Source organism: Pan troglodytes, chromosome 22, assembly GCF_028858775.2.
Source record: "Pan troglodytes isolate AG18354 chromosome 22, NHGRI_mPanTro3-v2.0_pri, whole genome shotgun sequence".
In the NCBI taxonomy this organism is placed as follows: Eukaryota; Metazoa; Chordata; class Mammalia; order Primates; family Hominidae; genus Pan; species Pan troglodytes.
The window spans coordinates 44,273,105-44,293,764 of record NC_072420.2 but is presented as its reverse complement, the minus strand read 5'-3'; the positions used below and the strand labels follow the sequence as shown (position 1 = coordinate 44,293,764).

The 20,660-nt window shown below is 50.1% G+C and overlaps 1 protein-coding gene across 1 annotated transcript in view; it reads right to left on the bottom strand.

Moving 5' to 3' along the window:
• Window positions 1-4,697: 4,697 nt before the first annotated feature.
• RRP1B (ribosomal RNA processing 1B) overlaps window positions 4,698-20,660 on the bottom strand; it is a 36,366-nt gene continuing 20,403 nt past the window's right edge. The window contains exons 9-16 of the mRNA XM_001144331.7: window positions 17,397-17,491; window positions 16,120-16,217; window positions 14,983-15,002; window positions 13,841-13,972; window positions 12,536-13,260; window positions 10,339-10,491; window positions 9,277-9,340; window positions 4,698-7,595 (exon numbers count right to left, since the gene is read on the bottom strand). Coding sequence (XP_001144331.4) covers window positions 7,402-7,595; window positions 9,277-9,340; window positions 10,339-10,491; window positions 12,536-13,260; window positions 13,841-13,972; window positions 14,983-15,002; window positions 16,120-16,217; window positions 17,397-17,491 — 1,481 coding nt within the window. The 3' untranslated portion in view covers window positions 4,698-7,401. The remainder of the gene's footprint in view (window positions 7,596-9,276; window positions 9,341-10,338; window positions 10,492-12,535; window positions 13,261-13,840; window positions 13,973-14,982; window positions 15,003-16,119; window positions 16,218-17,396; window positions 17,492-20,660) is intronic.

Below are 20,660 nucleotides of genomic sequence, written 5' to 3'. Positions count from 1 at the left end.
GTTCCTGCAGGCTTTGTAGGCTCAGAAAACAAACCTAAATCCAGTCATGTTTCTGCATTTAGCTTTATGTTTTTAAACAAAACTTTGGCTTGGCTTATGTTTCATTTATAGAAAAGTGGTACGTAGCTGGGAAGTTGGTACAATAATAGTTTATTCTCAGGCGCTGCAAAAACCAGCCACGTGTCTGCTGCCTGCTGTGCTAACCCTGGAATTTATTGATCTCTGTGGTCCTAGGTAGATCCACAGTTTAGAGACTAAAGTTAGATGACAATTTGTGCTTGAGAAGCAGGAGGTTTGGGGAGAAGATGATGTCTTCTTGGAGTCTGCTGTGTCCCCACGGTGCTGGCTCAGCACTCTGGCTGGGTTAGAACAGGCCTCCTCGGGCTGCCCGCCCGGACACACAGGAAGACGCCAGCCCATGTGCTGCCCTGAACTGCACTAGGACCAAGTCGGGGAAACCAGCCTGTGAGCTCTGGATTTGGGTCCTGATGCTGGGCCAGGGGGGTTATCCCTTCCTAGAGAAAGCTGGAAAGCTGAGGTTGGAGTTGTCATAGCAACCAGGCCGTCAATCAGGGGCTGAGCACTGTCAGGGGCGTTGGATGTCCAGGACTTCCCACACAGGGGTCCCTGTGACAGAGTGGACAGGCCACAACCCTGCTAGATCATCCCCAGGGCAATCAGAGGCAACCCACTGGGCTGCGGGATCAAAGTTAGACACACTCTTCAAGAATGCAGTATCAGAAAAAATGAGGGGCAGACACTCTGGAAGACAGACTTTAGACAAGAATCACTGCACATCCTTGGTTATTTCCCGGTAAGAAAAAATGTTTTGAGAACAACTAGGGGGAAATTTGAACGTGAACTTGTGTGAAGATGTCCTTGATCTAAGTTGGTTTCCTGTAACCATGGCGATGTAGTTATAGAGAGGGATGTCACCTGGTAATGCAGGCTGGAGTGTTTGAGGACACAATGCCATATTGCCCATAACTTATTTTTATTTTTTCCTTCGAGACAGGGTCTTGCTCTGTCGCCCAGGCTGGAGTGCAGTGGTGCAGTCATGGCTCACTGCAGCCTTAACCTCCTGGGCTCAAGCGATCCTCCCATCTCAGCCTCCTACTGAGTAGCTGGGGCTCTAGGCATGTGCCACCATGCCCAGCTAATTTTTGTATTTTTAGTAGAGACAGGGTTTCACCATGTTGGCCAGGATGGTCTTATCTCCTGACCCTGTGATCTGCCCGCCTCGGCCTCCCAAAGTGCTGGGATTACAGGCATGAGCCACCGCACCCGGCCGGGAATGGCACCTTCTAAAACGAAACATGCACATCCTCTGCCAGCCCAGTCTCTCAGGAACCTCAGAGACATCCTCACACCAGGGGGGACAGGTGACACGTTTGGCAAAACCTTAATCCACATAGAGCACGAGTCCACGCTCATGAAATATCTAGAAACACAAAGTGCTGGCTGCCAGGTGCTGGCGCGGAGGGGAGCGGGGCTGACTGCTCAGCGAGTGCGGGCCTTGTCTTGGGGTGATGAAATGCCTGCAGTAGATGGAGGTGTGGTCTCACAACACTGTCAATACACTAAATGTTGGAGACCAGCCTCAACACCACCCACAGCGTACCCGAAGTTCGGTGGCAACAAAGGAATGAGAAGAGACAGGTTAAGAGTTCATAAAGGTGGGAGCCAGGGGGCCAGTGGCAAAATGGAGGCTGCAAAAGGTACTGAGCTCTGGTCTCCACGCTATTTATTGAGCACAGTCACTTAGATCTGAGAAGCAGATGTTCAGGGCGAAACAGTGAAAGGGAGGCAGTGCGTCATAGGCGTAATCTACAGCAATAGCGGTTTCAATGAATCTCCTTTGTGCTCAAACAGCGTATCTTTAACTTATCGGACAGGAGCTGGTGGGAGCGGGCTTAACCAGGAGCTCGTGTGTCTGTCCACAGTCCAGTGCTTCAAAGGAGTGTCCTTCTCCTTGAACACGGTGTTTACAGATAAGAGAGCGGGTCTCGCTCTGAGCATGCGAACATGATGGCAATTAGGAGGCTTTCCTCCTCAGAGGCCTCTTGTGGCTTTCCACAACTTATTGTCCCATATTTTCATGGCCAGTTTATACAGGCACCCCACAAGCCCTTTTCCCAACACTAAATGCCACTGAACTGTACACTTTAAACAATGATTATGCCACTCGGCACAGCAGCTCACGCCTGTAACCCCAGCACTTTGGGAGGCCGAGGTGGGCAGATCACTTGAGGCCAGGAGTTCGAGTCCAGCCTTGGCCAACATGGCAAAACCCTGTCCCCACTAAAAATACAAAAATTAGCTGGGCGTAGTGGCGCATGCCTGCAATCCCAGCTTCTTGCGAGGCCAAGCCACAAGAATTGCTTGAACAACCCAGGAGGTGTTCACACCACCGAGATCACACCACCTCACTCCAGACTGCGTGACAAAGACTGTCTTAAAAAAAAAAAAAAAAAAAGGTTATGTGAATTTCACCTCAATTTAAGAAAGGCTCTTGGCTTTTTTCTTTCAGCGTTTTGAGTATCTCATCCCTGCCTTCAGTGTATTTTTTTTTTTTTTCTGATGAGAAGTCAAAAAAAATATCTGAATCAGGTTTAAAAAAAATCTTAATCTTCCTGGGGTTCTCTTGTATGTGATGAGTCCTTCTCTGGCTGCTTTGAAGTTTTCTCTTTCAACATTTTGAGTTTCATCATTTCAGCTGTGTTTGGGGGAGGGTGTGGAGTTGCTCAGATGTGTGCAGTTTTTGATCAGTGTACACATCTAAGAAACTCTACACACTCCAAGGAAGATAAACTCAAAGCTGGCAAGTTTTTGGCCATGAGTTTTTTGAGTATTTTTTCTCCTGCGGTCCTGCTGCTGTGTGTGCTGCGGCACTTGGCGGTCCTGCATTTCTGAGGCTCTGTTCATCAATTTTTTTTTTTCAGATTACATAATTTCTATTAATCTACAAGTTTGCTGATTCTTCTACCGCCTCAAATCTACAATAACTGAAATAAAAACTTCACTAGAGGGTCTCAACTCTATTGAAGTTTTGATTTCTCTTACTGTGCTTTTTAACGTCTATATCTCTATTTGGTTCCTTTTAAAAATACCTATTGGTATTATTTGGTGAGACACTGTCATCATACTATCTTTTATTTATTTTTATTTTTGAGACAGGAGTTTCACTCTTGTTGCCTAGGCTGGAATGCAGGGGTGCGATCTCGGCTCACTACAACCTCTGCCTCCCAGGTTCAAGAGATTCTCTTGCCTCAGCCTCCCCGGCTAATTTTTGTATTTTTAGTAGAGACGGGGGTTTCATCATGTTGGCCAGGCTGGTGTCGAACTCCTAACCTCAGGTGATCCACCCGCCTCGGCCTCCCAAAGTGCAGGGATTACAGGCGTGAGACACTGCGCCCGGCCCCATCTTTTATTTCTTTAAATATAGTTTCTTTTAGTGATGGGAACATATTGATAAGGGCTGGTTGAAGTTTGTCTGCTAAGATCAGCACCTGGGTGCCCTCAAAGCCAGTCTATTGCCTCTCTGCTCCTTGTGTATGTGACACTCTTTTGTTTCTTTGAATGTCTTACCTTGTTTTTGTTGAAAACTGGACATTTTAAGTAATACATTACAACAGATTTCCTTCTTCCTCTAGGGCTTGTTTTTTTTTTTAAAGACAGGGTCTCATTTTGTCACCCAGGCTGGAGTGCAGTGGTATGATCATAGCTCACTGAAGCCGTGACCTCCCAGGTTCAAGCAATCCTCCTGCCTCAGGCCCCCAAGTAGTGGGGACTACAGATGCACGCCACCACGCCTGGCTAATTATTTGTATTTTTTTTTTTTTTTGTAGAGACACAGTTTTGCCATGTCGCCCAGGCTGGTCTCAAACTCCTGGACTCAAGCGACTTGCCTGCCTAGGCCTCCCAAAGTGCTGAGATTACTGGGGTGAGCCGCCGTGCCTGGCCCAGGGTTTGTTTTTGTTTGCTTGCTTGTTCAGTGTCTGTCTGTGGACTTGTCTGGGATCCAAAGAACAGGTGAAAAATTTGTTTCGGGGAACACGTGCCTATAAAGACTCCGCCATGCCTGTACTCTGCTTGCCCAACACTGACCACACCCACTGCCAACACCCAGAACAGGCTGTCTGCTGGGTACCAGCCCACCCGTGCCTGCCTCACCCTAGCTGGAACAGGCTATCTGCTGGGTTCCAGCCCCTGCCGCCTATCTCACCCTAGCTGGAACAGGCCGTCTGCTGGGTTCCAGCCCCACCCCGCCCGTCTCACCCTAGCTGGAACAGGCTGTGTGCTGGGTACCAGCCCCCCTGTGCCCGCCTCACCCTAGCTGCAGCCTCCCTGTGCCCGCCTCACCCTAGCTGGCGTCAGTTTCTGGGCTGCAGTGGGAGATCTCCACCCGGGACACTGGCACTTCTCCGCTCATCGTCACAAGCGTAGGCCTGTGGAGTGATGTTTTAGACACGATAGTGAGCATTTGTGCGCAGTGAGGCCTGCTTCAAGCACTTGGAGACGATCCCCGGAGCAGCGCCCCCACCGGCTCTGGCAGCAGCAGAGAGATGACGAGAATGGTACCCAGAGTCTTGTTTTCAAACCCGACCAACACCAACATCTTCCCAACTCTGCTGTGCTGGAACAGCTCCCAAAGAGGCCTATTTTTACCCATACTGAAAGTCAACATCAAACACAAATTGGAGGGCAAAGACTTTTTTTTTAATTGGACTTGGCTTTGACGAGTACTGACAAACCCTGCAGACACTAGTACAATTTGATCGTAAACAAAGTCCTTGCCAGCATAGTCCAGCAAATTCTGATAAAACACATACAAAAGTTAAAAGACAGCTCGATTTCATCTTCCTCCCAACACCTGCAACTGTTTCCAGATTTTCTGTGTAGTCTTCTTTGTGCTTTCAGTTCAGTAAAAATTAGAAAGGATAACAAACTTGTAAAGTCAGATACCTAATTGTACAAAATTGACCAGACCATGGAGAAGGGGGAAGCATCATTTTACAAAATATTGTTAAGATCACCAGCATTAATTTAAATTATTTTCCTTTCTGGACTTCCAAGTCCACTTGGCAATTTTACTTAGGAAAATATCATGCGTAAATAGAAAACCTGTATTCTAAACACATTTTCTTTATGTGACATATTCTTGTGCGTCTATGTAATGAGAATTTTTAAAAAATTGTTTTCTTCCTGCTGTCAAAACTTAGGCATTAAAAATAAGGGACTGTAAACCTAGTTGACTTACCCACAAAAAGGAGTAAGTTCAGAGAATGAGAGAAGGACCAATAGAATCTAAGAAGCACCCTGTCACTCCCAGCCAGGACCTCTCAGGCATGGTTTTGACAGGAGGTGCGTTTATAGGACATTCACTGGTTCCTCAGAATGGACAGATAATATAGAAATGCTAGGAAGAAACATTCCTGCAATAGTCTGCAGAACAAATGTGCCAGTTTTGCCTTAGATGTCCTAAGACATCTCAACAATGTTGGATTATATGGCCCGTTTGGCTATATGACCCATCTTTAAAGCTGAAATAAAAATTGTTAGAAAAATATTCTAGGAAGAATGAAACTAAAAAAAAAAAAAAAAGAAAAGTTAAAACTATTTGCTCACCTTAATTGTTTCACTGTATCAGTTTTGGTTCTGAATGGGATGTGAGGATCCTATCTAATGCAGCCATTAAACCACGCAGCCACCACAGCTATGTTGTACATAAGACTTCTCATTACAGTGACGATTAACAGCACAAGTTCATTACTTTTTTCATGGCTCATTATGACAAAACGATTACAGAGTAGGCGAAGAACAGAGTGCTTTCTCCTCACCAGGGCCTTCATCAGTGAGTCAACTGCTCTTGACGCCAGCAAGTCAGTCTGATGTTCGCAGGTGAAACCCCACCCTTGGCTCCATGAATGAATGAGACCGAGGTAACCCAATGCAAGCTCTGCAACCCCAGGGGCCGAAGCCACGTTGTCCAAAGCCATAGCTGGGACCTTGGAGATCCTGGGGCCCTCTGCTGGGAGGCAGCAGTGGAGAAGGGGACTGGCCGCGTTTTGCTGAAAAACTGAGGCTCCTGTATGGGGGGCATAACGGGAAGGAGGAGGCTTTCACTTCCAGGCCTGAGCAGAGCGTGGCTGGCTGGGAGAGCTGCACGCCAGCCCGAACCGTGTGCCCGTGCCCTCTCACCGTGCAGACGGTAGCTGCGGAAGCCACGGAGAAGGCGAGCAGCCTTGGCGGCTCTCCTCAGGAGCCGCTCACTTTGAATCTGCACCTTCTCCAGCTCTCAGGCCCAGGTCAGACACTTCCTCAAACAGATCAATGATCCAGCAATCGCTGCTCAAAAGAAGGCCTTATTTCTGTTTCTCCAACGAAAGCTGAGTGCCTTCCGCCCGTGTTTGTAATGAACTTACAGGAGAACGGTCTGAACTGTAAGTGCACGCTTCCGCATTTGAGAGGAAAGGTCGCTGAGCCGGAGCGCAGGCTCCAGATGCGCAGGCAGCCTCTAGGGAAGATGGGGAGCTGCCAAGGAGCCGGTCAGGCAGTGACTCGGCTGGAACGTGGACGGAGAGAGAGAGAAACGGGAGCGCAAGGGCTTGGAGGAATGAGTGTGCTCCACGCAAGGACCTCAGCAGAAGGCTCAGCACGGGGCGGGGTCCTGGGTAAGAGCCGGGGGCTGCGCTGGGCTCCCGAGAAGACACTTTGGGCTTGCCGTAGAGGTAGGAAAACAGGGAGGGAAACCGGGTAGGGGGAGGAGAAGAAAAAGCCCCCAGAACGCAGAGCCTCTTCTTTCCCCACCCCTACCTGTCCACACCCCCAGCTGAGCACATGTAGAAAAACTATGGTATTGCTGATTCTGTGACAAGAATCTTCCCCATCGGTAACCTGCCAAACACCCACAGAACATGGCAATGAAGCCCTACATGCTTTTAAAAGAAAACAGACTGTTAAGACTAACAGAAACCAACTTAGTACGGCGAATACGGTAATGAGTACCAAATTCCGCAGAACTGAGAGCTCAACAGAAGCGCAGTTCCACCTTTCATTGTGCCAGCAGCACTGATTGATTTAAAGTTCAGATCAACGTGCTCTCCTCAGCTTCAGAGAGGGTCTCATTTCCTACACCAATGGGAATCACTGAGGTTACCCAAAAATGTAAAATCCTGGAGAGCTCAAACGCAAACATGGTTTGTAGCAAAAGATTCAACCAAGACGCCCGCAGCCACTACAGAGGGGCCAGGACGCAGCAGCCTGCGGGCACTCTCAGAACCTCGTGCACACAACTTATGGGAACTTATAAAATCATAAAAAAGGCCCCACATTCTTAAAGGTATAATTTATAGCGCATTCTGTACAAAAGCAGTCTTTTACAAGGGACTCTGCTGCTCCTCAGAAGAAATCCATAGCCCTGGGCCTTCTCCTTGGTGTGGTGGTCAGGGGCTTCTTGGCCACCAGGGGTGAGGTGGCAGGTGAGCTGGTGGGGGTCTTCAGCACCCCGTGGAGGGGCTTCTGTTCAGGGTCGAAGGCCACTCGAGAAGGGCCCGTGGGACTGACCAAGATACTCTTGTCTGTCTTCTTGAATTCTGTCCCAAATGAGAGCAAGGCCCCATATTAAGTGGGTCCGACAGCTGTCCCTTCAACAGCTTAGACAGCGTCCTGCCTGGGTGCCGACCCCGCCCACTTGCTAGGACGAAGCAGGGCCATCTCAAGGCCCTGCAGAGAGCAGTCCCAAGAGCCTTCTGAGGAAAGGAGGGCAGTGAGGCCACATCCCATGCCTCAACTCACCCTCCCAAGGGAGGGCCCAGGGCTGCCTGCACAGACTAAGGGGAGCTGCTGGTAGGGTGGCTCCTGGAAGGGTGAACATTGGGGGTGGGGGTGTTTTGGACAATGAGTGAACCAGGCATTTGTGTCTGGGACAAATCTGTGCTATGTGGAGCTGCAGGATTCGTACTGTTCATTTTCTCCAGTTGTAAAGGCTGGGTGAGCTCCTCAGGCTCTCAGAGAGTCTCTTCTCCCTAAACATACACACTCACGCATGTGTGCATGCACACGCACACACACATACATACTGGTGCATGTACACACACTCACACATACACATACTCTCTATTACTTGCAGTTCCCAACAAGAGTCAGGTCCTAAATTCGTTATAATACTTTTTTTTTTTTTTGAGATGGAGTCTCACCCAGCCTGTCACCCAGGCTGGAGTGCAGTGAAACGATCTTGGCTCACTGCAACCTCCATCTCCTGGGTTCAAGCAATTCTCCTGCCTCAGCCTCTCGAGCAGCTGAGACTACAGGTGCTTGCCACTGCGCCTGGGTAATTTTTGTATTTTTAGTAGAGACGGGGTTTCACCATGTTGGCCAGGCTGGTCTCGAACTCCTGACCTCATTATCTGCCCACCTTGGCCTCCCAAAGTGTTGGGATTACAGGCGTGAGCCACCGCGCCTGGCCTATACTACTTTTTAAAACTTTGGTTTCCTTTGTAAAAGCAACTCGAATGGATGGCACCAATATGAAAAGTAGGAAGATGGGGTTACCCTTCTCCGTCGCCCAAGAAGCAAGTGGTTCCGAAGTTTCGCAGAGAGACGGCTACAGCTGATGGACCACTACCATCTCAAATGGCCTCTCTGTGGGACGGCTTTCAGTATTTAGAAAGACACTTGGGAAAACGGCTTTTTGGATCACGTCTCACCAGGTAGCCTCTCTTAACAGGTCCCAGGCAATTGGTTGCCCACTCACCACTGGCACCCCACTCACAGCCCTTTGAGGATGAGGGACAGACACATAGGTGCTTCCTTCTGATTCAGAAATGGGCAGTGAGGGGCCGGGCTCAGTGGCTCACGCTTGTAATCCCAGATCTTTGGGAGGCCGAGGCAGGCAGATCACCTGAGGTCAGGAGTTTGAGACCAGCCTGGCTGACATGGTGAAACTCCATCTTTACTAAAAATACAAAAATTAGCTGGACGTGATGGCGTGCACCTGTGATCCCAGCTACCCGCTACCCAGCAGCCTGAGGCAGGAGAATCGCTTGAACCCAGGGGGGGCGGAGGTTGCAGTGAGCCAAGATCTCGCCACTGCACTGCAGCCTGGGTGACAGAGCAGCGAGACTCTGTCTCAAAAAAAAAAAAAAAAAAAGAAATGGGCAGTGAGGAGCTAGGACCCCCCTCTTCCCCGACCGCCTTGTGGAACCAGGCTGCGAGCCGCGCCAGGAGCTGCAGCTGTGCTCCAGAGAAGCTTGCCGCCGGCAAAACCCCACTTACCGGCAGTCATGTTTCTGTTCAGCCCAAAGGTGACTTTCTTGGAGCTGGACGGTGTCTTGTTTAGCTGCAGAAGAGAAATAACAGGAACAAAAGGAGTGACGCAAGTGCAGTGGAGGCGCTTAGTCAGATTTTTCTGGAGAACCTGCCCTGGAGGGTACGCGGCCCACACTGCTGCTTACTGAGTGGCACATATAGGGAGAGGCCAAAGGGACTGCGGCCAAGACTGAAACCGAGCCTCCTGTCGGGGCGTCACCAGGACCGCCCTCTGTCCTTCCCAGCGTCCCACACATGCAACCCCCCAGCCCAGGGTCAGTGGTGCCCACACTCTTGGCCCATCTGCGGTCACTGCCTCATCACCGCTGCAGGGTTCTACGATCCAGGGAAGAGAGGCAAACAGAGAGGACGCCTGAACTGTCCTAAAAACAGTTCACCACTGAGAACCCATGAGGAAAAATGCCAAGACTCCCCTGCCTTTTGCTGGAGAGTTCTGAACTTCTAACTTGAAGACTCTATGACATCGATGAGACGATGCCTATGATGGAATCTCACTGCAATGGACAATGGACACACAGTTTCCAGCTTTTTGTGCACAAGGACTCCGAGCTATCTGCATATCCCAACAGTTCACCACAATCAACTATCTTCTTTCCTACTTACATTCCTGGAAGTGGATCCAGCCTGCATCAGGAAGCACTGCCTCAAGTTCCTGCTCTGACCCACATTTCTGTGTGGACCTCCTACTGCTGACTTGCACCACTTGTGTTTAACACTGTGACATTTCACGAGAGAAAACTGGTTTCTGCAAACCCTGAGCCGGAAGCCCTGGGAGGCAGAATGTGTGGATCAACCGCCCCTCAAAGTCCCCTTCCCGACTGTGATCCCTCAGGGTGGGTCCCAGACCACTCAGACCTTATGCTACCCTGGCCGCGGAACCTGTCCACTGTGGACAGGCTCAGAGGGCCACAGTGGGGCTCCAGGCCCGGCATGGGAAGCACCGTCAGCTCAAGCCCATCTGTGCCCTTGTGGTGAAATGTGCTGTGCCACTCTGGGGAGGGTGCGTACCTGCACGGCAGGGCCTGGAGGGTGGGTGGCAGTGCTGCTCTTGGCTCTTCTGAAGAACAGGGGCTTTGGTAAGAAGAGGGTGTCAAACTTCACAAAGTCGCTCTCTGCCCTCAGCTTCTGCTTCTTCAGGGAACTGCAAGTCCCACTGCTTCCCTATGTGAGCGAGGGGTGAGAAGCGGAGGAGGGGTCAGACGACAGAGCCTCCTGTGCTGCCCACACACACAGGAGGGGAAGGCAGAGCCCCAGGCGGATCCAGCCCACCCGACGGCCCGCGGTTTTCCGCACCGCGCTTGCAGACAGCCCTTCCATTCGGCAGAGCTCAGGCTTCACGCACAACACGACCGCTATCACGGCACCATGCCAAGAGGGGCGATGAAAACGCCTCGTCAGAGTAAGGACCCACTTTTATCTTCATCTTCAAAATGGGGATTTTGGCCTTTCAAAGCCGATCTCTTAATATCGGCTCTCCCATTTGTAGCTGAATCGTCACTGCGCTGGCAGTCTGGTGTGGAGGACAGTGATGCCCATGTGGGGCTGTGGGTCCCTCACAGGCAGGCCCAGGACACTCACTGCGTGTGCAGCAACTGACAGCCACCCAGAGAGAGACCGGGTCTCGTACTTGGCTCTCAGAGGTATGGGCAGCCCAGTGCCGCTGCCGACACACGGGTGGCTCCGGCAGGTTCAAGTGTGCCGCCTGGAGGACAGGGAAGCCCGAGGAGCTTCTCCTGTGCGCCTTCCCTGTGCCATGACAGATGGCAGGGGAAAGCTTCCCTTGACCCTGGGACTTATTGAGCAACACCCCATCCTCTTTACAATAGGCTGCCAGGGGCCTGAGACGACAGCAAGAAAGGCAATGTCTCTGGCCCTCTTAGTGAGGGAGCAGCGCTGAGGGTACGAGGGCAGGCTGCAGTCCAGGGAGAAGATGGCGGCACTGTGAGGTAGGAGAGACTCGAGGCTAGAAATGGGCCTCCTGCCGTCCAGCTCAGTGCACTGCTGCCCCTGGGTAAGGCTTTCCTGACCATAAACTCACTCACTAGCCACTTGCAGACACTCTTAGCCCCAAACCAGCGCTTCACCAGGTCCACACATGTCCACTTAAACAAGAGATGTCATAATCTCCGCAAAGCGGTGTGTGCAAAGCAAGAGCTGACCAAGGTGCGCAAACTCTGTGAAGGGCAGAGTTATTTTCTGCTTTACAGACCGCAGGTCTCTGTCTCTACCACTCCCCTCTGCTGCTGCAGCATGAAAGTGGCCATGGACCTGCACATACAAGTGGATGTGGCTCTGTTGCAGTGACACTACGTTTGCCGGCCCTGGCCTGGAAGCCCAGTGCGCCCAGAGGTGGTGTGAAAAGCGGATCAGGGCCAGGCGCCGGGGCTCTCGCCTGTAATCCCGCACTTTGGGAGGCCGAGGCAGGTGGACTGCTTGAGCCCAGCCTGGGCAACAAGGCAAAACTCTGTCTCTACAAAAATAACAAAAATTAGCTGGGCATGGTGATGTGTATCTGTAATTCCAGCTACTTGGGAGGCAGAGGCAGAAGAATCGCTTGAACCTGGGAGGTGGAGGTTGCAGTGAGCCGAGATTGTGCCACCGCACTCCAGCCTGGGTGACACAGCCAGACCCAAGACCAGATCAACAGCTTGGTTCCTCATTTATATCTGGCTCTAGAAATCAAAGTGGAAGGAAAGTCTTTCCATTAAGAAGATAAGTGGTCCTGCTAGTGAAGTTTCTTGAGTGGGGGGGGTAGGGGGGAAGCTAAGAAAAGAAAAGAATATAGAAAAGAAGGTGAGTGAAACAAGAGAATTTTGGGCTTCCTCTTTTGCCAAAGGGGCCTGGACTGGCCATGCGCTGATGAAGAAAACCAGACCTGCCTTTGACAGAGGCCCAGACTGGCCTGAACACGCCTGGGGCAGGAGTGCCTGGCCCAAGGGATAACCTTCCCAGCTTGGAGCGGGCCCTCCCGAACCCAAGCATGTGGCCTAAGGGAGTGAAGGTGGCCGATGAGGAGGACCGAAGTACTGGTCACCTGTGATTTCCTCCTTAGTGAAGGCTGTTATGAACACACCCTATTCTAACTGCTGCTGAGTCCAGAGGCCTGGCCGCCAGCCCCCACCCTTCCTCTCCGGAGGCAGTGGAGCCCCATGGACGCGAGTGAGTGCCTCTGTGGCGAGCTGGCCTGTGGGTGCTCCCACCTTACCAGAGCCTGGGGTTGCCCAGCTTCGGACTCCAGCACCCCGTTGTGCTCCACCAAGTTTGACATCACTTTCATTTTCTTCCTCTTTTTCAAACTTGCTGTTTTCTGGCTGGGCAGGCCACAGAGCTCCAGGCTGCCGGGCCCTGCCTTCTTTTTCTGCAGCCTCCTGCGCTGGGGCAGGGTGGTGTGGCTGTTCGCCCCCTCTGCGGGGCCTGTGGGAGGGCCTTCCTGCTGCAATGGAGGCCAGGCCGGCGTGGACAGGCCACTGCCATTGACGGGCACAACTCCAAGTTTCCGCTTCCTTTTTAGGAGTTGGGCTCCACCTGTCGGGGACCCTCTAGGTCCCTGAGGATGACTGCCACTCGGGCCACTCTGAGACATGTCCTCTGGGGGCAACACTGCTGATTCCAACATTTCCCTGTGGGCCCTCGGGCTCTTCTTCCGTGGCCGTTTCCTTTTATTGTGCATGGGGACGGCTGGAGGATGCTCGGAGCCACTCTCCTCCCCAGTGCTGGACGTGGCCTCTGCACCTGGCTCGGCCACACGTGCCTTCAGGGCTTTCAGCCCAGAGGCCTCGGGCTCCCTGCCCCGGTTCTGTTCCAGGGACGGGGCTGCACCCCCTGGGCCTAGATTTTCAGGCTGCAGGTGGTGCTTCTTCTTCTTCTTCCTTCTTCTCTTTTGAAGACTGCTTTCACTGTCCTCTTCCTCTACACAAAAGACTCTGCTTCCTAAAAAGACAGAAACCCATCAACGAGCACCCAGTGCCGGCTGGGCCAGAGTCCTGCTGGCGATTCTCAGACAGTATGACTGGCGGACGCAATTTCCTGACATTCTACCACCAGGAAAGTTCCTGTCTCCCTTGAGGTACTTGGTGCGCCCACTACCTTTGTCGTCTGGTCCCACTTCCTCCATCCCCAACTGTGACTGGAAGCCTTCCTTCTGTCCGTTTATAAACACATATGGAACTGAAATAGTCCCATTTCTACTAATTTTAGGGCTCAAGGGTAAAAACCATAGATCTCGAGTGGTCATCAAACAGCCGCCCCCCAGTGCTCCCTGCAGCTCCTGCTTCCCTGCAGAGGTGCCCTGGAGAGCAGGCGGACGTGAGCGGGGTGAGGTGGGGACACGGCTCCACCAAAAACAGCACAACACTTGGAAAACCGCCTTTACCTCTCAGCCATTAAAGACTGAAGCTTTGGGCTCTGCTAATGCTTTATGACGGCACGAGCTCAAGTCTCCGAGGCCTCCATGGTGCACGCCGCTCCCCAAGGGCTGAGTCGTGCCCTTCTTTTTAGCTTTACAGCTTACCTTTCTCCTTTTCCAAGTTAGTTTTCTCTAAAAGTTTATTTCCTTTCTTCTTATGCTTTCCTTGACTGAGGATTTGGTCATCTTCATCAGCAGAAATGTCCTCCGCAAAACTGAGTTGAGATATACTGCTTCCTAGATGCCAGAGTGACACACTGTTAGCTTCCCCAGGCGCTCAAGACTCTGCCCCAGGGGCCTAAGAGCAGCACCCCTCCCAATTTCTGCCTCATCATCATCGTTCCTCACCGTTTCTCCCACCCAAACCTGAGCGCTGCTGACACAGGAATTACAGACTTAAAAAAGCTTTGTGGATTTCTCAACCAAGGCAAGGCAAGGGATCACAAGCCCTCGGTGACACCCTCCATGGCTGGACCCCGGACACTTGGCTAATGCAGTCTCTGCATTCCAACCAGCTTGCTGGTGCCTTTCCCAATTCCAAGTGTCCCTAGTGAATGAGGGGTATGGGGTAACTTCACTGACTTGTCCAAATGTAACAAAGCTTACAGCATCAGCCTTTCCCGGGGGGACCATTGACCATAACAGCAAATGAAAGGGATCCTGAGAAATTAAATTTTTTACCTTCATAGAGTATCCAATTAAAACCTTCCTAGGCCATTGAAAATCCATCTAGTTAAAATAATAAAAACCAAACCAAAACATCGCAGTACCCACACATGAGAGCAGTCTGCCCTCTTGTTTTGGTGGTTAGGGAGAGCCCGGGATAGGAAGGTGGGCAGGCTGCAGGGAGCCCTAGGCTTGCATCACTTCCCACGCTGTACTGCGGTATGACTAGGTAAGGGCTGGTCTGTCTTTCTTAAAAGTTGGGGTCTTGTTGTGTCACCCAGGCTGGAGTGCAGTGGTGTGATTACAACTTACTGCATCCTGGACCTCCTGGGCTCAAGCGATCCTCCCCTCTTAGACTCCCAAGTGACTGGGACTACAGGATCACGCCACCACGCCTGGCTAATTTTTTCATTTTTAGTAGAGATGCGGCCTTGCTATTTTGCCTGGGCTAGGGACTATTATTTCTTAGTAGAGGTTTTCAGTAAAGTTCTTTCGATCTTGTTTCTCAGCGTTTGGCATCAACGCCCCCAGTGGGGTCCATATTCATGAAAAACACCATGATGATTCTTGGCGCGCCTCACCTTCAGAAAGGTCTTGGAATCTAAAAATAAAAAAAAAAAAATAAAAAATAAAAAAATAACAAATGTTCATAAAGAAATCCCTTCTGTCTTCTGTAGACATATGTATTTAATTTTTAAAATACAAGCCATAGTTAAATAGTTGTTAATTCACGTTCTCCTCCAGGAGGGGAGGCTAGACAGGAAATTCTGTGAGGGAAGGGTGGTGCAATACAAAAGCCAAAAAGCTCAAGGCCAGTGCCGCCCTCGGTTACCATCAATACCAGCAAGGACACGGCGGGCCAAAGATGCATCTTGGCACACCCAAATCAAACTAAGAAATTCAATTTTTGTTTCTGAAGCAGAAATAGCTTAGATCTCTCTCATATTCAATTCTCCAGTGGAGAAAGGCGAAGCCATGTTTTGCTTCACACAATTTTTGTGCATTAGAACAAAGAAGACGCATCGAAGCGCAGTGTGGGGAGGTGCATGGGGGAGGAGACACTGGATGGCAGGGACCTCAGGCAAGCTAGGACCATCCTGTGCCCTAAGAACCAGCTGGGAAATGGGCAAAACTACAGGAGCTACTTTTTGGGGGCTTAACATGGAATACTTGAATGTATACAAAGTGCTCAGAGCAGTGCCCGGCTCCTAGAGTGTGATCAGACAGTTGTTGTCACCAATGACAGCAAGCCACACGAGGCCCTCCATGAATTCCAGGTCATCATGTCACTATGGTCAGAGTGACATCAACACTGACAGCTGAATTAACTAACACTTTTGGCATAGCCATATGGGAGGGAGGGGAGAGGTAAAGAATTAACCCTATCTATCTCAGCAGCACACCAGCAGAAGATACCTAAATAGCAGATTCACATCAGTTTCTGGTTGGTTCATTTTAGACATGAATAGACTTCACATCATTCTAAAGCAGCTAAGAGATGAGTATGGCTGCACTGGAAGAATGGAACCTGAGGGGTGGGACTGCTGTTTCCATTAAGCTTTTCAGTTTACATGTGTCTATTACATTGCTATACACAAAAGCATTAAAGGACAAAAAAAGAAGAAAGAAAAAAGATAAGCATGCAGATGGCTTGTCCGACACCAGGAGATGAGAACTAAAGGAATGATGATGTCAGAACCCTCTCCCCAGTTACTGACTTCTTGATGAGTTTGGAGAGGCGCTTCCTGTTGAAGTGGGGCGTGTTCTTCCTGCTGGTCATTTCCAGGAGTCGATCAGCAACAGCCTTATAGTCAAACTAGGCAGGAAGAGAAACTAAACATAAGTCTGCAGCCAAACAACACTGCCTGACTTGGCCATTTACATCTGCTAGTAAGAGAAACCCTTACTGAAGCATTTGGCAACAGATAGGCTAAACAAGCTTGTGCTGGGACTTGGCAACCAGGAGCACAAGCACTACCTTTGAAAAATGCATGTTCAGGCCGGGCGCGGTGGCTCATGCCTGTAATCCCAGCACTTTGGGAGGCTGAGGCGGGTGGATCACAAGGTCAGGAGATCGAGACCATCCTGGCTAACACGGCAAAACCCCGTCTCTACTAAAAATACAAAATATTAGCCGGGCGTGATGGCGGGCGCCTGTAGTCCCAGCTACTCGGGAGGCTGAGGCAGGAGAATGGCGTGAACTCAGGAGGCAGAGCTTGCAGTGAGCCGAGATCGAGCCACCGCACTCCAGCCTGGGCGACAGAGTGCGACTCTGTCTCAAAAAAAAAAAAAAAAAATTATTCTTGGGAAAAGCTGGGTAAGTAATTCTTAAAAAAAAAAATTGTGATAGAGTACCCACAACAAATTTACCTGGGTGTGCTTTTTTTTTTTTTTTTGAGCCAGAGTCTGTCACCCAGGCTGGAATGCAGTGGCATGATCTCAGTTCACTGCAACCTCCACCTCCCGGGTTCAAATGATTTTCCTGCCTCAGCCTCCCGAGTAGCTGGGATTACAGGCGCGCGCCACGGTGTCGGGCTAATTTTTGTATTTTTAGTAGAGACGGGTTTCACTGTGTTGGCCAGGCTGGTCTCGAACTCTTGACCTCAGGTGATCTGCCCGCCTGGGCCTCCCAAAGTGCTGGGATTACAGGCGTGAGCCTGTAATTAAATTTTAAATTTAATCTAGATTTGCAATCTGTACTTGGCAAACTTTTTTTTATTTGAAAAGTGCCACTAGAGCTGGCTCTGTGGTAGAGAACAGAGCAGAGCTTAGCCATTCAAAATAAGTGCTACTATCTCTTTCAAAACTCCATCATATTTACGTTTCCTTGTCTCCAATAAGGTTATTCTTCAGAAGGTGACATTTAGTGACTGAAGGGATTAAAAAGGAGTTTACGCTTCAGGCCTTATAGCTTAACTAGCTGTGACCCTAATTCTCTAGTCAGGCTACTCCACAGCAAATCTATATTCTATAAAAAGCAACAACTGCCACCCACCTGGAGAAGGGGCCCTGTGTCCTCAAAGGTTCCACAGTCATCTCTTCCTCTTTCATCACTGAGTCCATCTTTTCTGGAATGATTTTTGCCCAGTGCTGTCAAAATATACCCAAAGACCAAATTCTTGACATATCAAATACACAGAAGTGACTACTTCCACAGGAGCCACTGTCTAATTAGGTGTCTCTTAGCAAAAAAGAAGGTTGGGCACGGTGGCTCACGCCTGTAATTCTAGCCCTTTGGGAGGCTGAGGTGGGTGGATCACTTGAGGCCAGGAATTCTAGATCAGCCTGGGCAACATGGCGAAACCCCATCTCCACTAAAAATACAAAAATTAGCTGGGCGTGGTTGCGGGTGCCTGTAATCCCAGCTACTTGGGAGGCTGAGGCATGAGAATCGCTTGAACCCAGGAGGCAGAGGTTGCAGTGAGCCAAGATCATGCCACTGCACTCCAGCCCGGGCGACAACGAGACTCCGTCTCAAAAAAAGAAAAAATGAAAGAAAATTTATTTAAGGAGAAAAACTCTGCAAAGCCATTTATAACTTCCCAGGACATTTTGATTGTTCAGGCTATGGGAATGAAGGTAAGTCTGGGAAAAAGCACATGTTTTGCCTTTTGTACCCATAAAACCCCAATTCCCTGCTGCCTTCGATGATTCCCTCCCCCACACATGGTCCCGTTAGGACGAAGGCTGTGGTGCATGGGAAGCTCCTGTCCAGGGACGCAGGCAAGCGGATGGGACACGGCATCACCCTGGACCACCAGGGGTAGGAGCATGGACGCAGGAATCCGGCCCTAGTCTCAGGTCAGTTTAGGACCTTGGTGAGAATCTGTCACAGCAGTACAGTCACTTTTCACGAGCATGCTTCAGGAAGCACAAGTCAATATTAATGCAACTTTTAGCACTTAAAAAATTCAGAGTGTTACAGCCTATGAAGAAGCAGATTAAACAGACTCAGGAGAACTCAAAATTATCTTAAACGTGTACTGTTTCTGGAACCCTCTAAGCTTATTAGTGGTGCGACATCAGGGCAAGGCCTGGGGAGGATGGGGCAGGCGCAGCACACGTTTCATGAACGCAACTGGGAGGGAACGTCCGGAACTGCACTTGGAAGAGAGTCTGTGTCCAGGTTAGGCGACAGAAATGTGGGGAGCGGAGGGACCCAGAGACTACTCCCATGACCACATAAAATTTGCTCCAGGTCCTTAGTCAACTCTGTTATCTACACCAAATTTAAAATCAGACTATTTCCTTTTTTCGTTTTGTTTTAGAGATGGGGGTCTCATTATGTTGCCCAGGCTGGTCTCAAACTCCTGGGCTCAAGTGATCTTCCCATCTTGGCCTTCCAAAGTACTAGGATTATAGGCATGAGTCTCCACACCTAGACTAGACTATTTCTTTTATTCTTTCTTTTTTGAGACAGGGTCGCTGGTAGCTCTGTTGCCCAGGACGCAGTGCAGTGACACGATCATGATTCACGGCAGCCTCACCCTCCCAGGTTCAACTGATTCTCCCAGCTCAGCCTCCTGAGTAGCTGAGACCACAGGCATGTGCCACCACGCTTGGCTAATTTCAAAATTTTTGTAAAGTCAAGGTCTTGTTATGTTGCCCAAGCTGGTCTCCAGCTCCTAGGCTCAAGCGATCCTCCCACCTCAGGCTCCCAAAGTGATGGGATTACAGGTGTGAGCCACCATGCCTGGCCAGAGTATTTTTTCTTTCTTTTAAAAGATTCTTGGCCGGGCACGGTGGCTCACGCCTGTCTGTAATTCCAAGACTTTGGGAGGCCCAGGCAGGCGGATCAACTGAGGTCGGGAGTTCGAGACCAGCCTGACCAAAAGATAGATACAAATTTTGCTAAGCATGGTGGCGCATGCCTGTAATCCCAGCTACTTGGGAGGCTGAGGCAGGAGAATTGCTTGAACCCGGGAGGCGGAGGTTGCAGTGAGCTGAGATTGCGCCATTGCACTCCAGCCTGGGCGACAAGAGCGAAACTCCATCTCAAAAAAAAAAAAAAAAAAATTACTTCCCGTCCACCAGGTCTAAAAATTAAAAAGAAAAAAAAAAGGTTCTTGATTCTATCTATCTATCTATCTATCTATCTATCTATCTATCTATCTGTTTATTTATTTATTTTTTGAGACAGTGTTTTGCTTGGTTGCCCAGGCTGGAGTGCAGTGGCACGATCTCGGCTCACTTCAGCCTCCACCTCCTGGGTTCAAGTGATTCTCCCACCTCAGCCTCCCAAGTAGCTGGGACTACAGGCGCACGCCACCATACCTGGCTAATCTTTGTACTTTTTGGTAGAGACTTGGTTTCACCATGTTGGCCAGGCTGGTCTCGAACTCCTGACCTCAAGTTATCCAACTGCCTGGGCTTCCCAGAGTGCTGGGATTATAGGCATGAGCCACTGCAACCGGCTTGATTTTTTCTGATTAAATATAATATATAATCACTGTAGAAAACAGAGAAGTACAAAGGCAACAGAAATCACCCATAATTCTGCCACCTACAGCTAACTATACTAACATTTTGGGCTAGGTGTGGTGGCTCATGCCTTTAATCCCAGCACTTTGGGAGGCTGAGGTGGGTGGAATGCTTAAGCCTAACAGTTTAAGACCAGCCTGGGCAATATAGTGAGACCCCTGTCTCTACAAAAAATAAAGAGGTGTGTGCTTGTGGTCCCAGCTACTTGGGAGGCTGAAGCGCGAGGATCACTTGAGCCCAAGAGGTTGAGGCCGCAATAAACCATGACTGCTCCACTGCACTGCAGCCTGGGCAACAGAGCAAGACACTGTCTCTCTTTTTTTTTTTTGAGATGGCGTCTCCCTCTGTCGCCCAGGCTGGAGTGCAGTGGCTTGATCTCTGCTCGCTGCAACCTCCGCCTCCCAGGTTCAAGTGATTCTCCTGCCTCAGCCTCCTGAGTAGCTGGGGTTACAGGCATGTGCCACCATGCCTGGCTAATTTTTTTTTTTGTATTTTTAGTAGAGACAGGGTTTGCGCATGTTGGTCAGGCTGGTCTCGAACTCCTGACCTCGTAATCCACCTGTCTCCGCCTCCCAAAGTGCTGGGATTACAGGCCTGGGCCACCGTGCCCGGCCGACCCTGTCTCTAAATAAATAAATAAAACATTTTGGTTTATCCTTCCAGATTTTTTAAAAGCACGAACAATCCTAGCCAGAGCAATCACACAAAAGAAATAAACGGCATCCAAATTGGTGAAGAGGAAGTCAAAGTCAGTGTTTGCCGATGATACAATCATATA